At 40.2% G+C, this 20,594-nt stretch overlaps 1 protein-coding gene across 1 annotated transcript in view; it reads left to right on the top strand.

Annotated features, from left to right (window-relative positions):
* Positions 1 to 20,594, top strand: part of ECT2L (epithelial cell transforming 2 like) — a 73,283-nt gene that overhangs the window by 35,428 nt on the left and 17,261 nt on the right. The window contains exons 11-16 of the mRNA XM_081045316.1: positions 2,690 to 2,818; positions 7,484 to 7,576; positions 9,579 to 9,761; positions 11,118 to 11,221; positions 12,881 to 13,006; positions 18,676 to 18,762. Coding sequence (XP_080901442.1) covers positions 2,690 to 2,818; positions 7,484 to 7,576; positions 9,579 to 9,761; positions 11,118 to 11,221; positions 12,881 to 13,006; positions 18,676 to 18,762 — 722 coding nt within the window. The remainder of the gene's footprint in view (positions 1 to 2,689; positions 2,819 to 7,483; positions 7,577 to 9,578; positions 9,762 to 11,117; positions 11,222 to 12,880; positions 13,007 to 18,675; positions 18,763 to 20,594) is intronic.

Here is a 20,594-nt window from a genome sequence, read left to right as displayed (position 1 = left end):
ATATCCCAGCTCAAAGCAGTCAGGCAGGAGGAGTTTTCTTTATTCAGGGGAAGTCAGCCTTTCTGTTCTGTTCAGGCCTTCAACTGATTTAATGAGGCCCACCAATATTGGGGGGACAATCTGCTTTACTCAGTCTATCTCTTCAAGTGTTAATGTCATCCTCAAACACCCTCACAGACACACGCAGAATAATACTTGACCAAATTTCTGGGCACCCCTGGCCCAGTAAAGTTGACACGTAAAATTAACCATCACAACATTAAACAATAATTCCCCTTTTCCCCTTCCCCCAAACTCCTAGGAACTACTATTCTACTTTTGGTTCTTTCTAAATTTGACTACTTTAGATACCCGATAAAACTGGAAACAGTGTTTGACTTTTTGCGACTGGCTTATTTCACTCAATATAATGTCCTTAAGATTCATCCATGTTGTAACCAGTACCAAGATTTTCTTCCTTTTTTAAGGCTGAATAATATTCTACTGGATGCCTATACCACATTTTGTTTAGCTCTTCTTTGATAAACATTTGGGTTGCTTCCACCTCTTAGATATTGTGAATAATGCTGTTATGAATATAAGCATGCAAATATATCTTTAAGATCCTGCTTTTAATACCTTTGGCTATCTATCCCAAAGTGGAATTGCTAGATCATATGGTACTTCTAATTTTAATTTCTTGAGGAAATGCCATACCATTTTCCATAGTGGCTACACCATTTTAAAAATCCCACCAACAGTACACAAGGGTTCCAATTTCTTCACATCCTCACCAATACTTGTTATTTTCTGGGTTATTTTGTTTTTTTTTTTTTTAAACAGAATCTCTCCTAGTGCATATGAGGTGATGCCTACTATGGCTTTGATTTGCATTTCTCTGATGATTACTGATGCTGAGCCCCTTTTTATATGCATGTTGGCAATTTGTATGTCTTCTTTAGAGGAATGTCTATTCAAGTCCTTTGCTCATTTTTAAAATTGGGTTATTTGATTTTTTGTTATTGATTTGTTGACATTCTTTCTATAGTCTGGATATTAACCCCTTATTAGATATATGATTTGCAAATATTTTCTCCCATTCTCTAGGTTGCTTTTCACTCTGTTGATTATGTCCTTTGATGCAGAAAATGTTTTAAGTTTGATGACAGTGAAGCAATTTTAATCGTAGCAAATATCCAGATCTATAAATTGGTGTGCACTAACAATATTTGTTATACTTTCAAGTGGCTATACCACAAAAGAAAGGATTGGCTGATGTCATTAACTTGTTATAGACTATCTTTTAAAAATTTCAGTGGTTACCATTTTGGGGGGGAAGGAAATGATGAATGTTTTTGAAAAAACTTTCAGGTTCTATTTTCCCTCCTACTATAACTTGCATCCTTCCTTGCTGATACCTAAAATAGAATTGTTTTTTAAGTTTTACTAATAAGAAATTGCCCATTTTTGTGGGATGAGGGAAGAGAGGGAATAGTTGGTCAAAGATCCAGTTGGCAGGGAACTCACACAAAGTAGAGTTAGTACCTGAATTACCCATCAGTCTGCCATCTCTGTGACTTGAGCTCAACATACTTAGAATAATTTTAGTGAATTTTATTATCAGCACAAATTAACTGCTTTTGGCTCAACTTTGCCTTATTTTTGTCTTGTTTAGTTTACCTGTGCCTGAAGCAAGTTGTTGTTCCACATTCAATTTATGTACCCCCCAAAAGTAAAGCGGAGCTGCAATTTATGATTTAAATCTATGATTAATTACACAGTGGCCTGTCTCCAAATGGTGTTGAAGTATCAAGTGCAAGCTTATACTGTGGTAGTAGGTTCACCTCACATGGAGTAGAAGAGCCTGTTAGGGTTTCCTGATCTCAGCCTTTTTGTTCTCCAGATGAGAAAGGTTTCTAAACCTTGCCTTGTCCTTGTTTTCTTCTTTCTTTTTTTTAAAGCAATAGTAACAATAACAAAAATACCTCAGAAAACTGAAGTTTCCTTTTATATAATTGTGGTGTTTTCCCAAAAGCTTTTGCCTTCAAAACAACACAATGAAATCTCTTCCCTGAGTCACCTGAGGAGGTCCTTCCATTTTTTTATCTAGACGTCTTGATGCAAAAGTGTGACCCAGTCAGAATTCTTATGCCTGACTGTTTTTATTTCATTTCTGGGGCTTAGCAATACCAAGTCCGGACTCCTTCAGAAATGGGTCCAGACACATGCAGTGAGTCACCTCACACAATTCCCAGGAAGTGAGAGTTATGGTGATGTATACCGTCTCTGGGAGCCTTACTTCTGCTCTGAAAGACTTATGTATTGATTGACAATTGTGAGCAACATTTCTACTTTGGAACTTGGTTGCAAAATCCCAGGACTTGTCTGGCCATCCACCCTCCACCCTTTGTGAGCCTCCTAACTCACAGCGCTGCCCCGTGGAGGCAGAAACACAACGTGCTAAACCACGTGCACAGTGTCCAATAAATCCAGACTGTGAAGGAGACCATGGCACCACCTCCATGGTGGAGTGCAGTGGCACCTCTGTGGCCCAAACATGGTACGGCACTGAGGCAGAGGTGCCTTACAGATTTCAGTCTTACGGGCAGATGTTGGCTTTTGGAATTGTGGTTCTGCTTTCACAAACTGCTGCGAGTTTCTGTACCTGATCATATTACAAGTTAATCTGACACTTTGATTCTTTTCTCAGGCTATAACATTGGTATTAAAAATTTGCTGCGGCCTGAAGTGAGGGACTTCTGGGAGAAATTAGGAAGCTATGTGGCCCCTGAAGAAGAAGGGGGTCATGTGGACCTCTTTGTACCACTTGGTGCATCAGGTCAGTTTTGAATGTTAGTGGTCATGTCCACTTTACAATGACATTCTGTGAATTTGTGAAATGCCCTCGATTCAAGTGATTCAGTCACATTTACTCTCTCTCTTTTGCTTTATACCTCATATAGTCAGGTATTTAGGGTGACAGGGCACTGGGGTTAGTAGTCAGAGTAAATTCTCTGCAGAAATGAAGTCCCTAGTGGCAAGAGCCAGCAAGGAACATTCTTTCTATTTCTTCTGGAAAATACAGTAAAGTATTTCAGCTCCACAATACAGGGGAAGTGCCTGACCAGCACAGGAACCATAGCTGGTCAAGCTGAGAAAATGTTCCCTGCTGTGTTCTGAACCTGGAATAAGTGAGCATGAACTTAGTGACTAAGGATGTGGATTTGAATCCCTCTTATGCCACTTGAGCTGTGTGGACCTCCATTTCCTCATATGAAAGTCAGGATAGTAGTACCTTACCTTACAGGACTTGTGAATATCAAATAAGATAAAAACGTAAATAATGCAAATAAATGATAACATAAATACTTAATATTGGAACACTGAAGACAGTGAAGTGCTTTGCAAAGATGAGCATGGCTGATCACTGAGGTTGCTGACATTAATTTTAAGTGTCTAGTATCAGCCACTATAATTCAAAGTTGATTTCAGTACTTGAAGGGAAATTTTAGAAACATTAAACCAAATTCACTTTTTAGATATGTGTTAGATAAAAGCTCTACATTCATGGGCTATCTATGGGTTTGGGTTCCTTCCTTCTTCTCTCCTTCCCTTCTTCCCTCTCTCCCTTCCTTTTGTTTTTACCAAGCAGAATAGTGGAGAGGGAGTGTGAAATTATATTTTCTCAAACTGTTTCTTATTAACCATTCCTTAGGGAACTCAATTTTAAAGTTCTTAATTTTCAAATTCCATTGGAATTTGAAATTCCACTACTCACCACATGTAAAGCATGCCCCTGGCAAGCTTCAACCAGGGGAAAGGATAAAAACAAAAGGATGGGAAGGGGTTTAAAAGAAAATGAAACACAAATGATGGAAATTTTTTTTTACATAGTTATTACAATTATATACTCTCAACTGTGTATAATAGAAACTGCATAAAATCTATGAGGAAATATAGCAAAATATTAACAGAATCTATCCCTAGGTGTGTTTTTCAAATTTTCTACTTTTGAAATCAGCTTTAAAAGAGTAGGTCACATGTTATCTTAGATGCAAAAAGACAAAAGACAGATTCACTCAAGGTAGATCGACCTTTGTCGAGGAAGCGACAGGGCCAGGATGTGACTACCTGCCATGACCTGCCCAGTTAGGAATTTTTATGTTCAGGATCCTATGTGGTTACTTTTGGTGTCTGAGTTTGTAGGATCTGCCATGCTAGCCTATCCAAGTTTGTCAGGTTTACTGTGTGGCCCCCTTTTTTGTCCACAGGCTAAACATGCTTCTGCAAGAAAAATAAACATTTTCACAGTCTTTGAAAAAAAAAAAAAAGTAGGTTACAGAGAATATGGATGGTGTGATCCCAATGTTTAAAATCTGTGTATGTGTGGGGAGGGTGGTGGTGATGCATGTATAGAAAAGGGTTTGAAAGGATGTATCCCGAGGTGTTAACAATAGTTGGATAAGATGATAAATAAAAGGAAGGAAATATCACTTGTTTCTTTTCTTTTATCTTATTTGCCTCTATTTTCTGTAATAAACTAGTATTACTTTTATAGTGAGAGAAAAGCAAATTTTTAAAAATTGGAGTAGAAGAGAAAGAAAAGATATGGGAAAGTACTGAAAGGCAGAGAAGAAGGGCAAAAGAACAACATATTTGGTGACATAAAAATTGTCTCAAGTGAAACTTAATGGCACACAAACAATAGATTTTCCACCACATTCTGAGCCCTAAAACCATCCCTGAACCTGTCAAATGTAATTTCCACATGGACGAACCATCAAGAGCCTGCTTCAGTCCCCAGAAGAAGACCCTGGCTTCTCAGTCCCCAAAACCTCTTTTCCACCACCTCAGGCATCACTGGTGAACTTGTCACCCCAGTAGCTCTATCACCTCTGAAATCTTGATCTCAAGCATTTATCTCTCTGAGTCAAATCAGGTACTCAGTATTTCCACTCTATCAATTCTTGTCTGAAGACCTCTAATCCACACACTCCCACTTTTTCATTATCACCATGCCTTCATCCTTGGTTCCTTTCTTGTCAAACTTGGATTTAATGGTTCATCATTTTCATTACTATCTTGCAAAGAATCTGAACTTCTTTGTCTCTCTTTCTCCTGGCTAACGCCCAACTCATTGGGCTAAATGCCAGTGGTCAAGACACAATCATCTTCACAATCTATGTCTGTTTGCACTAAAGCAGCTGACGACCGTTGGAAAAAATAAAACCACTATTCTTATGGATCTGCCTTTACTGGCATAAATATCAAGCGGGATTGCAGCACTGATAAGCAATCCTACATTTCCTTGATAAGTTCATTTTCCCGCTCTTTGAGATGACTAATATGTCCCTTCTCCTCTTTAGTCAATCTTCCAATAGCCCTCTCTCAGCTGTTGATCTCACCTTTTACTTCCCTAAGAAAACTCCCCAATTTTCCTCCCACCACCAAACCCACCTCCTACCCCACCTCTTACCTTCATTCTCTGTCTTCCCTTGTGTTACGATGGAAGAAGCACCCCTGCTCAAATCAAAGATCAGCTACTCCACTCTGACTCTGTATCCCATCGCCTTTCACCTCAACTTCACTCCTATGCTCAAATGAGAGTTGGAGCCTCAATTCTCTCTTTATTGAATCATTTATATCAAATCAGGAACACCTGTGGTAACTTCTGGCCCAAAATAAAGAAAAGAGAGCATAAACTTTCTTTCACCACATCTTGAGTTGAATATACCAGTGGTTCTCAAACTTTATTGTGTATTTGACTCACCTGGAGGGCTTGTTAAAAGCCAAGTTGCTGGGCCCACCCTAGAGCATTGATTCAGTAGGTTTGGGATGGAGCTCAGAATTTGCATTTATAACAAGTTCCCAGGTGCTGCTGCTGCTGATCCAGGCAGCACATTTTGAGAACCATGGGTCTATGCTAACCACCTGTACCTTCCTCACCTGTCAGTCACCCCTCAAGCTCCTGCAAGTGGTTTCTTTATCTCTACTGTCATTTCTTTTGGAAGACTATAAGTGACTTCCATGTGCCCAAATCCAGGGGTTCCTTCTCCATCCTCCCTTTGCTTTGACTTCTCAGCAGCATTTGATGTGGATGAACATGCCTTTAAACTCTCCTTCTTCCCTTGTTTTCCTGAATGCCTGTCATGCGGGAGACCCTGCTCGCTGCGCCATGTGTCGTGTGGGGCGACTTGCGGGCTCTCAGCTCCCGCTCCCCACATAAGAACGGAGAACATGGTGAGGCCAAAAAGGAACACCCACAGATCCACAGATAGGGGAGTCATATCACTATATTCTCGCTGGCGGCTGGGTTGGAGACACAGGAAGCAGGAGCCACAGAATCCGCAACCTGTCGTCCTAACTGCAATTCCCACTTGCCAGTCACCATCTTCTTGCCAGCCCCCATTTGCTGCTAGTGTAGCCACAGTAGTTATATTAGTGCCCAATGGCTCACTGGTTACAGGTGACGGCCAACTAGCCGCAGCTGATGGCCATCCAATCACAGTTGATGGCCACTTACTACCTGAGCTAGCACCTTTCCACATGAGGCCGAGAGCCTGGAAACTGCACTCCTGGCTCTGTCCCCACAATGCCACACTCTCCTTGTTTTCTTCTCACCTCAGTGGCCGCGTCTTCTCATCTCCTTTGCTGGCTCCTTCTCAGCAACACAACCCTTAAATGTGCCCAGGGCTTGATGCTAGGCTCTCTCCTTTTCCATGGCCGCACTTTCCCCTCAGGCAGTCTCATCCATTCCTAAGACTCTAAATTCAGTCTATATGCTGGACACTTCCAAATTTATGCTTCCGGCTCTGATATCTCTGAGCTGCAGACTCATATCTAGCTCTTACTTGATATCTTCATGTAGACATTTAGTTTGCATGTTAAATAGCATCTAAAACAAACTCTTCATGTCTCCACAGCCCCAAAGCTACCCTTCCCTAGGATTCCTCAGTTAAGATATCACCATTCACCTAGTTCATAAGCCAAAAATCTAAAATTCATCTTTTGGGGGCATCATGTTAAAAAATTTAAACAGCTTTATGAAGGTGCAACTGACATCCACTAAATGGCACACATATGCTGTGTCACTGAAGGAGGAGTGAAAGGAATGCCGTGCTACACTTTGACCAGTGTATTCTGTTCTGTGTTTATCAGTTTTCAACCTTTCCTTTTACAATGAGACTTCCCCTTTGAGTCAGACAATTTTTAGAAAACATATGTAGCCTTTTGTCTGTCTTTGGTCTGAGTATCCAAATTTGAAAATAAGCACCAGGTCAAACTACATGGCCTCTTTCTCCACACTGTTGTCCAGTTCTCATAGGCTAAGGGACCCCCACGCTTAGGGGTGAGCTGTAACGTGCCGATGGGCTATGCCGTGAAGGATTTGAATTGAAGATAGGAACTACCAATGGCCTTTCTTGGCCAGCTCATTAGTGCTCTAAGTAATACTTAACTGTTCCAGCCTGTGCGTAAACTAATAAAAGTATTTTTGACTGTGCAGAGGCAGGAATAGAAGTTCTTTCTCAGCTGTCTCAACTGACTGGCACATTATTTACTGCCCCCACTGGGATTGCAACTGGCTCTTACCAACACAGTAAGTATCTATTGGGACTCACCACTGTGCCCAATAACAGCCACCAACTCCAGGACCACCACAAGACGACGCACAGCTAATAATGCTGGTTCTGGCTGATGTCAATTACTGTCTTTCATTCCTTCTCTGAAACTGTCATTTCCCATCACTCAGTCGTTTGCTTAGAATAGGATTAGTTATTGTAAATATGTGCTTCAAACCGTCATTTGCAAAACCTCAGTTGAATACATCATCTTTAACAGTTAAACAAAGATATGTAGTTGCTGATCTAGAGAAATAACAAGGATAAAGAGTAACTTTTCTTACTAAATATAATCAATATGGTTTCATTTGGAAAAATGAATTGCAGCTGTAAAGAGATGGAGACGCAGCTTGCCCAGGTTCCCTTTCAGTAACATCATCTGAGAGGAAAATTGTCAATGATTACACCTGAAAGCAAAGCTTCATTTCCATACTACAGCCCAACATACTGGATCAAAATGTAACATTGGCTGACCAACAAGAGGACCACATTGCTTTGTTACAGTAACGCTAATCATTTCCCCCTTTAAGACTCCCTTCCTCTTATCAAACAGGGTTTGGGGTGATGTAGAAACTACATAAAGCCTTACTTCTTGTGGGGACAAAACCCCCAAAAACAGTTTCCAGGCTCTTGGCCTCACATAGAAAGGTGCTGGCTCGGGTAGTAAATGGCCATCAACTGTGATCAGATGCCAGCAGCTGTGGCTAGTTGGCCGTCAGCTGTAACCCGTAGGCCATTGGCCACTAATATAATGGCTGTGGCTATGCTAGCAAGGAGAAGAATGGGGGCTAGCAAGAAGATGGTGGCTGGCAAGCGCGGACTGCTGTTAGGCAGATTATGTAGATCCTGCTTCCTGTGTCTTCAGCCCAGCCGCCAGCAAGAATATATTGGTTTGATTCCCCTATCTATGGCTCCATGGGTGTTCCTTTTTGGCCTTACCGTGTCCTGCGTTCTTGGGCGGGGAGTGGGAGCTGAGACCCTGCACGACAAATGGCGCAGCGAGCAGGGTCCCCCACACAACACTTCTCTAATCCCCAATGCCAAGGGCCTTTCAAGCCTGGGGAAAGCTGGAATGATTGGGAAACTTGCAAGGAAAATCATATAACGAAAGGCACATTGACTTAATATAGATTGGAACAGAAGTCCCTTGTTAATTTTAGTTTATATAGCAACATCACCAAATGATAGCATGTTTGGCCCTGTGGAGAGTGGAAGCGGCCTGGCAGAGCACAGCAGGGCAGGCTCTGTTGTCTATGGAACAGGTTTTCTCTTTTTTTCTCCTCTTCTGTTACCTCTTCCTCCTGTTCGTCCTCCTTTCTTCGTCTTATTCTCCTCCTAGAACAGTTATAAAGATTTTCCCATGTTTAGCAATAAACGTGTGTGGGGTGGCGGGGAGGAGAATCAAACAAGTCTATGGATTCAGGACAGAGAATTAAAATTTAAATGGCACTGTATCTTTCAGTAATTGAATTTCAAGGAGAGAAACTTGCTTAAGCACCCACTAGAGCCATGCAGAGATATTTGTAGAAAGAGTTTGCAGCTTGACCTTATGTAAGAAGATACACAGTTGGCTATGACAGGAATGACTTTGGATGGCATGATGGGGAAACAAGGCAGAGTGGGGTTTTCTGTAATTTTCATTTTGAGTATATAAACATAAAACAGTATATTCTTACTTAGACGTCTACTCTGCTTCCCCATGCATAAATTCAGCAGATGTTTAATTTTTTATTTCAAATATAACGTGTCAACCTGATCTACCAAAGAGTAGATAGGCATTTGAAATTATTCACTGTGTCCTTTTTGAGTGTCTAATTTTACCTTTGAAAGCAGACTATGGGTGTTTATCTTAGTCTCCTAATGAGAAATGATAATAAGCCTGATATAAATACAACAAAGGTTTTTTTTTTTGGTACTGTAAACAAGAATGCTTTCATCTGAGCTTATGTCTGCAAAAATAAAAGGAGAAAATAATGTCAGTTCTTAGTGATTGGCTGGGACAACAGCAGGAAAGGGCTCCCCCTTCCATCTACTTCAGCGAATCAAAGCTGCAGACGTGGTCCAGCCTCACGGACTTCCTGGAAGACACCTTGAAATCAGTGAGGAAACAGTTAAGTCCTCTCTTCAAGGGGCTGCAGAAAACCATCAGTGGCAGGATGATAGGTAAGAACTGTAGATACTTCTGTTGCAGACGATTGATGAAGTTTGTTTCATACCCAGAGTGAATACAAGTGTACGAATGTGCCAAGTAAAAGTCAACTCGTAAGCATCTTCCCTTTGTTTTTCATGCTTCCTTTCAAATATGATGAATATCCACTAAAAAAAAATATTAAATATTATTTAACAAATATTAAATAAATACAAAGGTGAATAAATATATTCTTCAAAATTCATCTACCGAAAATATACAATTTGGTGATAGACTCCGTGGTCCTCTGCTGAGCCCACTGGACTTCGTTTAATCTATTTTCTTATTTACACTCCATACCCGTGGTTACATTATCACAATGGAGGCTTTGGGAAACAATTTCCTGTGTCAACTAGATCTTCACCTAAATCAGTCCTTTCTTTAAAAATACATTTTTTTTTAACCATCTGGTTAAATGAGTTTTCCATCCACCTTAACTGCCTATTCCAATGTTCCCTAACTCTTCCCATCTGACTCAATAAAACACCCTATAAAATGCCTTACTTCCTTTCTTCCTTTCCCCTGCCCTGCTCCTTATTAAACGTGTATTTACACCATTACTGCCTACACAAGAGCCACAACACACAAGCACACATGCAGGTATTTTATGTCCATGTATATCCTACAGCTCTGTACATAATGGCCTCCAAAACAGGGGTTTGTCCTTTTGGTTTTAACTCTACTACATTTAGTAGATGTTCAACTGATATTTAAAAATAGCTATGAAACTATAACAGGGAGAAATTACTTTTCCTCAGTCTTTCTTAGATATTAAGAACTTGAGAGGAAAGTGGAAAGATTAGCTTTTTTAAGGACAGGAGTATTTTTTGATGATATATGTAAGCAATGAGAAGTCGAATGGAAGAAAATTATTGTCCTATAAATGCATGTTGTCCAAAATATTTTTTTAAATGGAAAAGATGTCTGTGTAGGTATGTTTGTATGTTATTTTTGTGTGTGTGTGGGCTTCAATTATTTATGCATTTGAGCACAAGGATAAAAGGAAGTGTGAAGGAAGCTTTGGTGGGATTGAGAATCTAAAATTTAAACTTACAAGGTTTGTTTTCACATGTTCTCTTCTTATTGTCATATTTATAGAGTTTATTCAATGCCAGTTTTGCCAGAGTGGGTGCTTTTTGCATGCTGCACGTTTAGTTCTTTTGCTCATTCTATATTCTGTCATGGTAGATAATCCTCATGGCATAATAGAATTTTTCTTTTTATTCTTTGCATTTTTTATCCACTAAAAAGCAACTGTGAGGGCCGAGCTGTTTTTCCCTTGATCACGTCTCTTACATAAATCAACAAGACATATGGCCTTATATTTACAGGACAGTTTATGTTTGACACCATGAGTATGACTAACATTCTGAACAACCAAGAAATTGCACAAGTTCTGGCAGAGGGATTGATGGTGCTTTCAAAAGAAAATTCTGTAAGTATTTTTTTGGGAAAAGCACCCTATAAAACCCCAACACTTAAATAAATTTTTAGTTTGCATTTATTGAGTTTTTTTGTTGTTGTTGCTTTCTGTTTTTTATGTGTTTTTTTTTTTTGGTAATGTGTTTTTAAGCCAGTTTATCCCTTCAGGGGCAAATTCCTCAGAAAAATTACATCAGTTTGTAAAAAGAGCCACTGAGAGTTTCTGGGCCCAAGATCTATTAGGTACACAAAATAGACTAGTAGGAAAATCTTCTAAGTTATTTCAAAGTTGCCTACATTTTGCACAATTTTCTGTCCTGTGATTAATTTCAGTAAGAAGTGACATCTTTAAAAAGCACATTAGTGGCTTTGTATTTCACATAAACATTATTCAAAAATTAAAACAACTGTATGACAGAAAAACAGAGAAAATGTGAAAGCAGACCTACAAAGATGAAAGGCAAAGAAGGCTAAAGGTGAGAGGAAGGGAAAGAGAATACAAAAGAACAGAAATAAGCAAATCAGTAATTTGGTTGGGGACAAGCATGGGGGAAGCATGAAGCTTTTTCATTAGAAACAAATCTTGGATACTCGTCCAGAAAAGTCAATCTACGTATCAGGAAGCAGCGAGGAGAGGCAGTGTACAGAACACATTCTTACCCCCAACACCACAGCAAAGCTATAGGAAAATGAAATATGCAGGTCTTGGTCTTGGGAAGAGGGAAATCGGATAGGAAGAGGGATATTAGCATACCCAATGCTATTTAAAGTCTTTGGTTTTCCAAGGAGAGATTCTCAAATATTCTCTTCCACTGTAGTAATTCTACTTGTGGGTGAATTTAACATTGTCTTTGCATATGTTCTTCTTATCTACCATGGGTCTGCTTTGTTTTCAACTTCCTGGGTAAGCACCAGGCATCTCAGGGGTTAGCTGTCCGCTGTGGAGTCTGAGACGCTGCACTTAGCCGTGATCTTTGATCTGCCTTCTCAGAAGCCTCGGCTCTGAGCAGTCTAGACAACCCTGGGGCCGCCCAGTGCTGAAGGCCCTGGCGATCAGGGCTGTTCACAGGGATGAGCCTGAGGCCCTGGCACGCCCTGCCCTGTCTCCCGAAACACCATAGATTTTCTAAATGTGTTTGCTGTAGGTTCAGTGTACTTACTGCCACCTAAGTATTTAAAAATAACCTTGTATGGTATCATTTCTACGGTGCTCGAAACCATAGCCTGAGACGGACCCAAATCTGGGAGCTTCACAGAGTGTATTTCCCAGTAACTTGGCTCCTGTAGCTTCTCTCTCAGGCCTTTTTTCTGCTGAAAGACGCGATCCTTCCTGCCCCTTCCTCATCTGGCCAAGAGGCCGGCGAGGGCTCCTTAGGTTCTGAAGCTCTTGAAACCCACCCATAAGACCAAGGTGCCAAGCACCTCACTGAATCGTGACAATCATTTGAGAACCTGTACATGTGGTCAATGGAATATGTGATTCATAACTAAGTCCCAGTTACTGAATTGAATTGAATAATCATCATTTCGTTTTTTGGATTTAGAAATGAATTAGGTAAAAAGCTGAAAATTCTACGAAAAAAATATGTCATCTTTTCTAGTGCACTTTTGTTGACCTATATTTCAGATGAATGTTTTATATGGAAATTTTACATGAGTGTGGATTTTTCAGGACAGACCTCTGGAATTTTTGTCATATTTTCTGCTGACAAAATGCGGTGAAAAGAGCATGGACTTTGAAGGAAATGTTATTCTGGCAAAACGTGACCCAAAGGCAACATTCAGTTTATTCATGAAGGTAAAGTTATTGTTGCATTTTTATGCCATTGCTTCACTGTGGAGTTAGACACTGGGCTTAAGAAATTCATACATAACAATGGTAATTCTACCTGAAAAGCTTTCAACTGGTCATTTCTCTGAAGAACTTCATTTTTTTGGATTATTATTTTTAAGAAAAGGTGTTTTGTAGTATCATGAGTAACATTTAAGTCACTTACAGGCATAAGCGCATAAGCCTCACCATGTTGACTGGACTAACACTCTTTGGGTCACGGAGGAAACGGTGGACATTTGCATTTTACGTCTTTCTCAGTTGAAAACTGAGATAACCTAAAGAGATAAAGCTATATAAATGTAATATGTACATATAGTGTCCTGGATTATAGGATTTATAGCCCAGGACACTTTTTTTTTTTTTTTTTGGTGGAACTAAGAATGCTTCTTCTTAGTTGAGATTCAAATTCATAAGAGAAAAAAAGTGGGTTTGAAGCTAATTCTTCAGGTAAAAAATAATCATTTTGACAGTATTCAGAATCCATACATTCTTGATTACGTGAAATGCTAGGATTCAGGAAACAATGAAAATTGCCTTGTCATTCAGAGAGCTGATTTCTATGAAACTATCCTTTTAGAAACATTTTATGCCCATAGAGAAATTACCTGTGTGTCTCTGATGATGACAGGCTTGGGATACCATCCTCAGCACGAATTCACCATGGAGGACAGTAGTAGGAATAGACTTGTGAGTTCCTTCAGCAGGCATATCACTTGTTGCCCTACTAACCCGATGTTCTGGAAGTCTTTATCGACATTTCCTCAGAGGATAGTGAAGTGCTGGGAAGGGCAGACATGGAGGACTGGTGGTGGCAGCATCCCCTGTGCCAAGCTGCTCACCTTGCTCAGCCAAACGAAAGGCCTGCAGTTATACAGACCAACATCCCTGCTGTTACTCAACATGCCCCTTAGTTTAACACTCATCCCCTTGAAATGGTTTATTCTTTCCAACCACAAGCATCCTCCCTGAGAGGAGGATAAACACATTTCCAGGAACATCTATGCCCTTTATAAGTCAGAGCCCTGCTTGTTTGCTGCCCTACCCCTTAATCTGTCTTTTCAGGAAATGCTCATGGGTCATGTATTAGTCAGAGTTATCCAGAGAAACAGAACCAAGAGAATGTGTGTGTGTATATATATATGTATATATACACACACATTATATATATGTGTATATATACACATTATATATATATGAGAATGTATATATATATATATACACATTATATATATATATATATATATTATATATATATATAATTTTATTATAAGGAATTGGCTCACACAATAATGGAGGCTGAGATCCGCAGGGGGAGGCAGACCCAGGAGAGCCAACAGTGCAGTTGTAGCCTGAAGGCTGGCAGGCTCAAGACCCAGGAAGAGCTGATGTTTTGGTTCAAGCCCAAAGTCAAGAATAAGCCAGTGTCTTGGTTTGAAGGTCACAAGGAAGGAGGAATTCTCTCTTACTCAAGTGAGGTCTAGCCTTTTTGTTTTCTGGGTCTTCAACTGATTGAATGAGGCCCACCCACATTCGGGAGGGCAATCTGCTTTACTCAGTCTACCTATTTAAATGATAATCTCATCCAAAAACACCCTCACAGACACACCCAGAATGATATGTGTATATATGTATATATATATATATACACACACACATATATATATATATATATATATATATATATATATATTTAATTTATTGGGGTGACAATTGTTAATGAAATTACATAATTTCAGGTGTACAATTCTGTATTACATCATCTATAAATCCCATTGTGTGTTCACCACCCAGAGTCAGTCCTCCCTCCATCACCATACATTTTATCCCCCTTACCCTCATCTCCCTCCTCCCCCCACCCCCCAGAATGATATTTGACCAAATGTTCATTCACTCCAGTCAAGTTGATATATAAAATTAATCATAACTGACCACTGGCCAGCTCCCCCATCTTTTCCATTCAGTTCCCTAAATATTTGCAAGAATTAACTGTGTGCTAGGCACAGTGCTACACCCTGGGAATAGACAGCCAAATAAGGCATAGTCCCTGCCTTCAAGGTGGAAAAAACAATAAATAGATGATGCAACATGATGGTGCCTGTTAGCAGAAGGCACAGGAGAAGATGGGAACCCCAAGGCAGGTATTTAATCCAGATTCCCTTTTTGCTTCTCAAAGGCCTTTTGCCCTGTTGTGGCAGGCAACTCACTCGTTGCCCTATTAACCTGATATTGTGGAAGACTGTCAACACTTCTTTAGAGAATAGGTCAGTGCTGGAAGAGCAGACAAGGAAGACCACTAGTGGCAAGCCACTCCAAATCTCTGAGATCCTTGGGGATTATTCTCCCAAAAGGGTAGATATCATCTCCAACCATTCTTCAGCCTTTGAAAAATAGTGCCCAGGGCTCCAATACCACTGGTTTTCCCTTGGTTCAGTAAAGGGAATAATCTAATGTAAACACATTACACAGGTTTCAAATTCTCCCAAAGTCCTTACAACGTCTGGGTCATTCCTGATTCCCTGGAAACCTTATTGGAGTTCTTCTATCTACCTTTATTCCAAAGGTGAAGCTGTCACCCCTAACCCCTGACATGCAGACCCCAGAAATGCCCCTCTTTGGACCAAGAAAACCTGAAAAAAGCAATAAGGACAAAACTATAGTGCTTCCCCCTCGGAAGTGTTCATTTTACATTTGATAGAACTTACTACTGGGGAGAACCATTTCTGGATTTTCTGACACCTAAAAGAATGGTCACATGGATCCTTTCCTCTCAGACACTTTCACTCTTCCCTCTGCCAAATAAAATCCACACAGAATCAAGCCTTTTCAACCTACTGGTGACGCAAACATGTAATCACTTTAATGAAATAATGCAGAAAGTTTGAGCTAAAAGTTGCCTTGGTGCTGGGAATCGGGCCTGCTAGTGTTATATCAACTGCTTGTAATGAAACTACAGAAATGTGAAACTCCTTAATGCCTAGAAATCCCCTTGATACTTTTTCATTTTCTGAAATTGATATATTTTTAAAAATCAAATTAGAAAAAAAAATGTGTTATTTTCTATTTAACAATTAAGAACTCATGCACAAAGCCCATAAAACAAAGTTGGGGACACCCAGGAGGAAAAAAATCACAGCTGAACTAGGATAAAATAGAGAAACTGAGTTACTACTCCACACATTAGGGTTTATTTTTAAAACTAGATATTTGTCCAGAAGGGCATGCAAACCTCACAGCTTTAGGAGTGGAAAGTAAGGCTTCTGCTGAGATAATTGTTTTAAAGAGCTTTCCATAGGGGCTTATGTAAGAGGGCTTGTCTGCTAAATCCAGGACTAGATACACACACACACACACACACACACACACACACACACGTATATACATATATAGAGATGTATCTATCTTTTATCTATCATATATCTATCTATTATCATCTGGCTGCCGATCAATAGTGACCCCTGGGTTTTATGTGCCTGTAGGGTTTACACTGATACCATACAACCATGGTAGTGGGTCACAGCCAGAATCTTACTTGTTCCTGAGCACCACCTGTCATTACCACAACTATTTCTGGCCCCTAATCTAGGCAGCCACGTGTTTTCTAGGAGGAACACTAGGAAAAACTAGGATGTCTTTGGCAAACGCAGTGCCTGCCTCTGCTCCAACCTGGAAAAAAATTCCTACCATGTGATCCCAGGTCTCCCTTCTATGTAATGGAGAGAACCAAGGTAAAGGCCCACCACCCCCTATAATTGTTTCCTTATAAATGTGCACCTGTTACTTCCTCTGAATTCATCCCTAAAGACAAAATAAGGAATGGCATCTTAATCTGAAAATAGCCTCTGAAAATCCTAATAATTCAATGTCTAAAGTATAATGTGAGAACTTGCTGGTTTTAGGTTCAAACAAAATTACTGTGCCAAATCAATTTCCTACCCATACAGAAAACTTTATATGTAATAAGAATAGTTGCTGCTGTAATACCATGTTTCCCCGAAAATAAGACCTAGCCAGACCTTCAGCTCTAATGTATCTTTTGGAGCAAAAATTAATATAAGACCCAGTCTTGTTTTAATATTAAACAATCTTAAATAAGATTAAACAATCTTACATTAAAATAAGAGTGGGTATAATATAATATAATACTGGCTAATATAATATAATAATATAATATAATACCGGGTCTTATATTAATTTTTGCTCCAAAAGACGCATTAGAGCTGATGGTCTGGCTAGGTCTTATTTTCAGGGAAACATGGTAAGAATAGCTGCTGTCCCAGTGTGAGCAAGCACTTCTGCAACAACCAAGGGGTCTGGGGGACCATGCCGATGCCTGAGTTTTCATGCATAAGCACTCATGTGAGCCTTCACAACAGGGTGCTAACCCAGATAAGGGTGCCTCCCTTATCTGTGAGAGCCACGGTATGATTCTGGACTGTTTGGGGTCTCTTAGTCGTGGGCCAGACAGTTTCATTTCATTTTGTGTCTGCAACCACGTCTATCTACACGACTATTGGTGTCACCACCGACTGGTTCAGAAATTACTGTTTCTCTATATAAATAATCAGCACTATTATTTATTTTGAAACAAGACAGTGTCCCACGCATAGAGATTTTGAATTGTTTTGTCAAAACTTGAAGTATATTTCCCCGCCCCCTGCCTAAATATAAATATTAATACCTGGAGGGCTGATAAGGGACAGCCACAAGTGGGGAAGACACAAGAAATGACAGACAGACTCTGGAGCAGACACAGAGCCCCTGGGCTCAGGTGGGGCCTCCTGACCAGGGAGAAGCTGCTGGCCGCAGTCCAGGGACTTACACAAAGCCTGCAGGCGGCCAAAAAGAATGGCTGTAGATCAAAATAAAATTTTGTTTTTGCCTGAGTGAGCCAAACAGAGTCTTGGTTACAAATAGATGTTTCTCCTGCAGTCTCACCCATGAATATCAAGGGGTTATTTACCACGGATAGTTTTATCTATCACTAGGAAGGGCAGCAATCATTGACCATTAATCCTCAGTAGCTCCCAACACAAACATGGGACCATCATTCCATTGCTAGACTGAACTGCAGAGGTGGGACTTTTTTTTTAAGTGCTAATTTATAAGGAAGCCACAAGTATAATGAACACAATACAATAAAGAAAGAATACGCCATATTTACATGTGGAAACACACAGGTCTAGAAAGGGCATGGGAATGGTTTCTGATACATTTTCATTGGGTGACTTTTACAAAGTGCCGTGAGCTCTTTTCCCTGGCATCTTAAAAGTAAGATAACCTGTTTGCCCTCTGACACGGGACAGCAGAGCTGAGGCAGCGGCTGTGACCCAGGGTTGTGTGGGATTCTTCCAGAGGTAGAAGCAACTGCAGAGCAGAATCACTCCCCTGGCTCCCAGGGGAAAAGGGAGCCGCCCTGAACTGAGTTTCTCATCTCACGCAATTCAAAGGAAGTGAAAGGTTTTTTTTAAAAAAAACATAAAATGTAATGTAAGCAAGGCATTAGCTCTGTTGAGTGCTTCATCGTGATGTCCAGGGAACGCTGTGTTAGGGCCGAAGGCAGAGCCAGCGAAAGGCTCCCAGGTGCACAGACCAGGCCCTGCATCCAAATAATCAAGTCTACATTCAATCCTCAGGAAAGAAATATTCTGGAAGACAATCCTCAGGACAAAAAATCAAGTCTCAGCAAAAATGATCCAAATTTTGAGGAGCTGGTTCAGCTGGTAAGCCAAATATTATGTAGTAAGAATTTTCCATTTGTTTTTCTCCCGACCAAAACAACCAACCCACCACCAAAAACCCCCCACTTTGGCCTTCATTTTGGTTAGGTCTTCTTTTTTCTTGAAAGTTTCCCTTTCAAGGGGGAAAAAGAAACTCCCAAATGTAATTGGGGGAAATCCCGTCATTAGATTTTTCCTTTGAATATGTCCTGGTCTGAAAAGAAGTTGAGCCAAGAGGATGGAGGTGTAACATCTTGGGAGCAAGAGCCATGTCTGTGACTCCATGATTTTCTAATACGGAGCTAGGGTGGGATTTAAAGAAATGGCACATGCACATAAAAATGTTCACAGTTCCTAACTGACCCGCCAACTTAGGGTCTGACTTCAAATGTTGAGTGTAATCAATATAACATTTAGGGCTCCGTCTTTCCGTTCCAAAGGGTAGTGCATGGAGGGAGGCTGCAGTGTGAGCAGAGCCCTCCCCCCCCTCGCCCTAAGACACAGTACACGCGCGCTGTTTTGCATTTCTTCAACTCCTGTCCACGTTTGTTATCATAGTTCATTCTCAGAATCCTGTCTGGTAGGTGTTAGTAACCACATTTTGTAGATGAGGAAGTAAAGTTAGAAAACTTAAATGACCTCCAAAGTCAGACAATTGTCAGAAAGAAACTCCCCTCCTTGGTCCTGACCTCAGCCCCGAAACTGTTTCCCCGCCTATTGCAGGCAGTGCAGCCCACGGTCCCTGCTGGCCGGTGTCACTCACCATCCCCAGGAGTACCCAAGGAGGGTATTTACATAGTGCACTGAATATGACAGTACCTCATCTGATTGTGGATGATAATACCTGACAACAGTTTTGAGACAACAAAAGGTTGGACCACTGAAGCCTTAAGTCGAAATGATCATACATGTTGGATAACTCTGACATTTTAAAAAGTATGTACAGAGATATAAAAATATATAATATGAGCGGCAAGCCAACTGCCAAGTGGGATACACATGCATTTTTTTAAACTTGTTAGATATATCTAAAGAGGCACATACACACCATGTGTTTGAGACATAAAACTTGAGAACAGTGCATTTATAGTGTTTCGGACAGAGTGAGTTTTCTGTTTCTTCTCTTAAATTACTTTCACATTTTAATTTTAGTTCATGGACTTCTGGTTGACTTACTTTGGGTGAAGATCACATGACATTACACTTTACTATTCTCATATTTTCTCTGGGGCAGTATGGGATATACTTAGGACTGGAGGGAAAACCAAATTGTGTTCTAAGAGTAATAGTTCTAGGCTCAATACTAGGCCATTACATTTTAGAAATTTAAATATTATAATTGTGTTCTATTGTAAAGATGCTCATTTTCTAACTTTGGAAAGTACAGATGAAAAAATCACCTAGTCCCTGCAGAGAAAATTAATTTCTTCAAATATAGCACACGTAATAATAAGGTGTAGAATTTCTATCCACCAGTGTATGATATTTCTCTCTGCATTAAAAAATAAAACAGGACTTTGAAATATAGAAAACGTAGCTACCCAGGATTCACAGTTCCCAAGTTAGGTGCTTTTTCCTAAATACTGAAAGAAGAGCATGAATTTCTGTATTTCAAAATACGCCTGTGGGAAGCCAGTTAGTTGCTAATGAGAGGGCTAGCTCACTTCAGTTCTTCTGTTTGCAAGATAATCAATAAAACACCACCGGGAAAAAGAAATAGGAAAACAAACAAGAGTGGGCAACCCAAAGGCTTCCTCACCACACCATCACCTCCAGGGAGGCAGAACTGACTCTGTCCTTTCATCATTGTACAGCCAGCGACTAGCACACAACAC

The sequence above is a fragment of the Rhinolophus hipposideros genome (assembly GCF_964194185.1).
Source record: "Rhinolophus hipposideros genome assembly, chromosome: 3".
Lineage (NCBI taxonomy): Eukaryota > Metazoa > Chordata > Mammalia > Chiroptera > Rhinolophidae > Rhinolophus > Rhinolophus hipposideros.
This window is presented reverse-complemented; position numbering and strand designations above follow the sequence as displayed.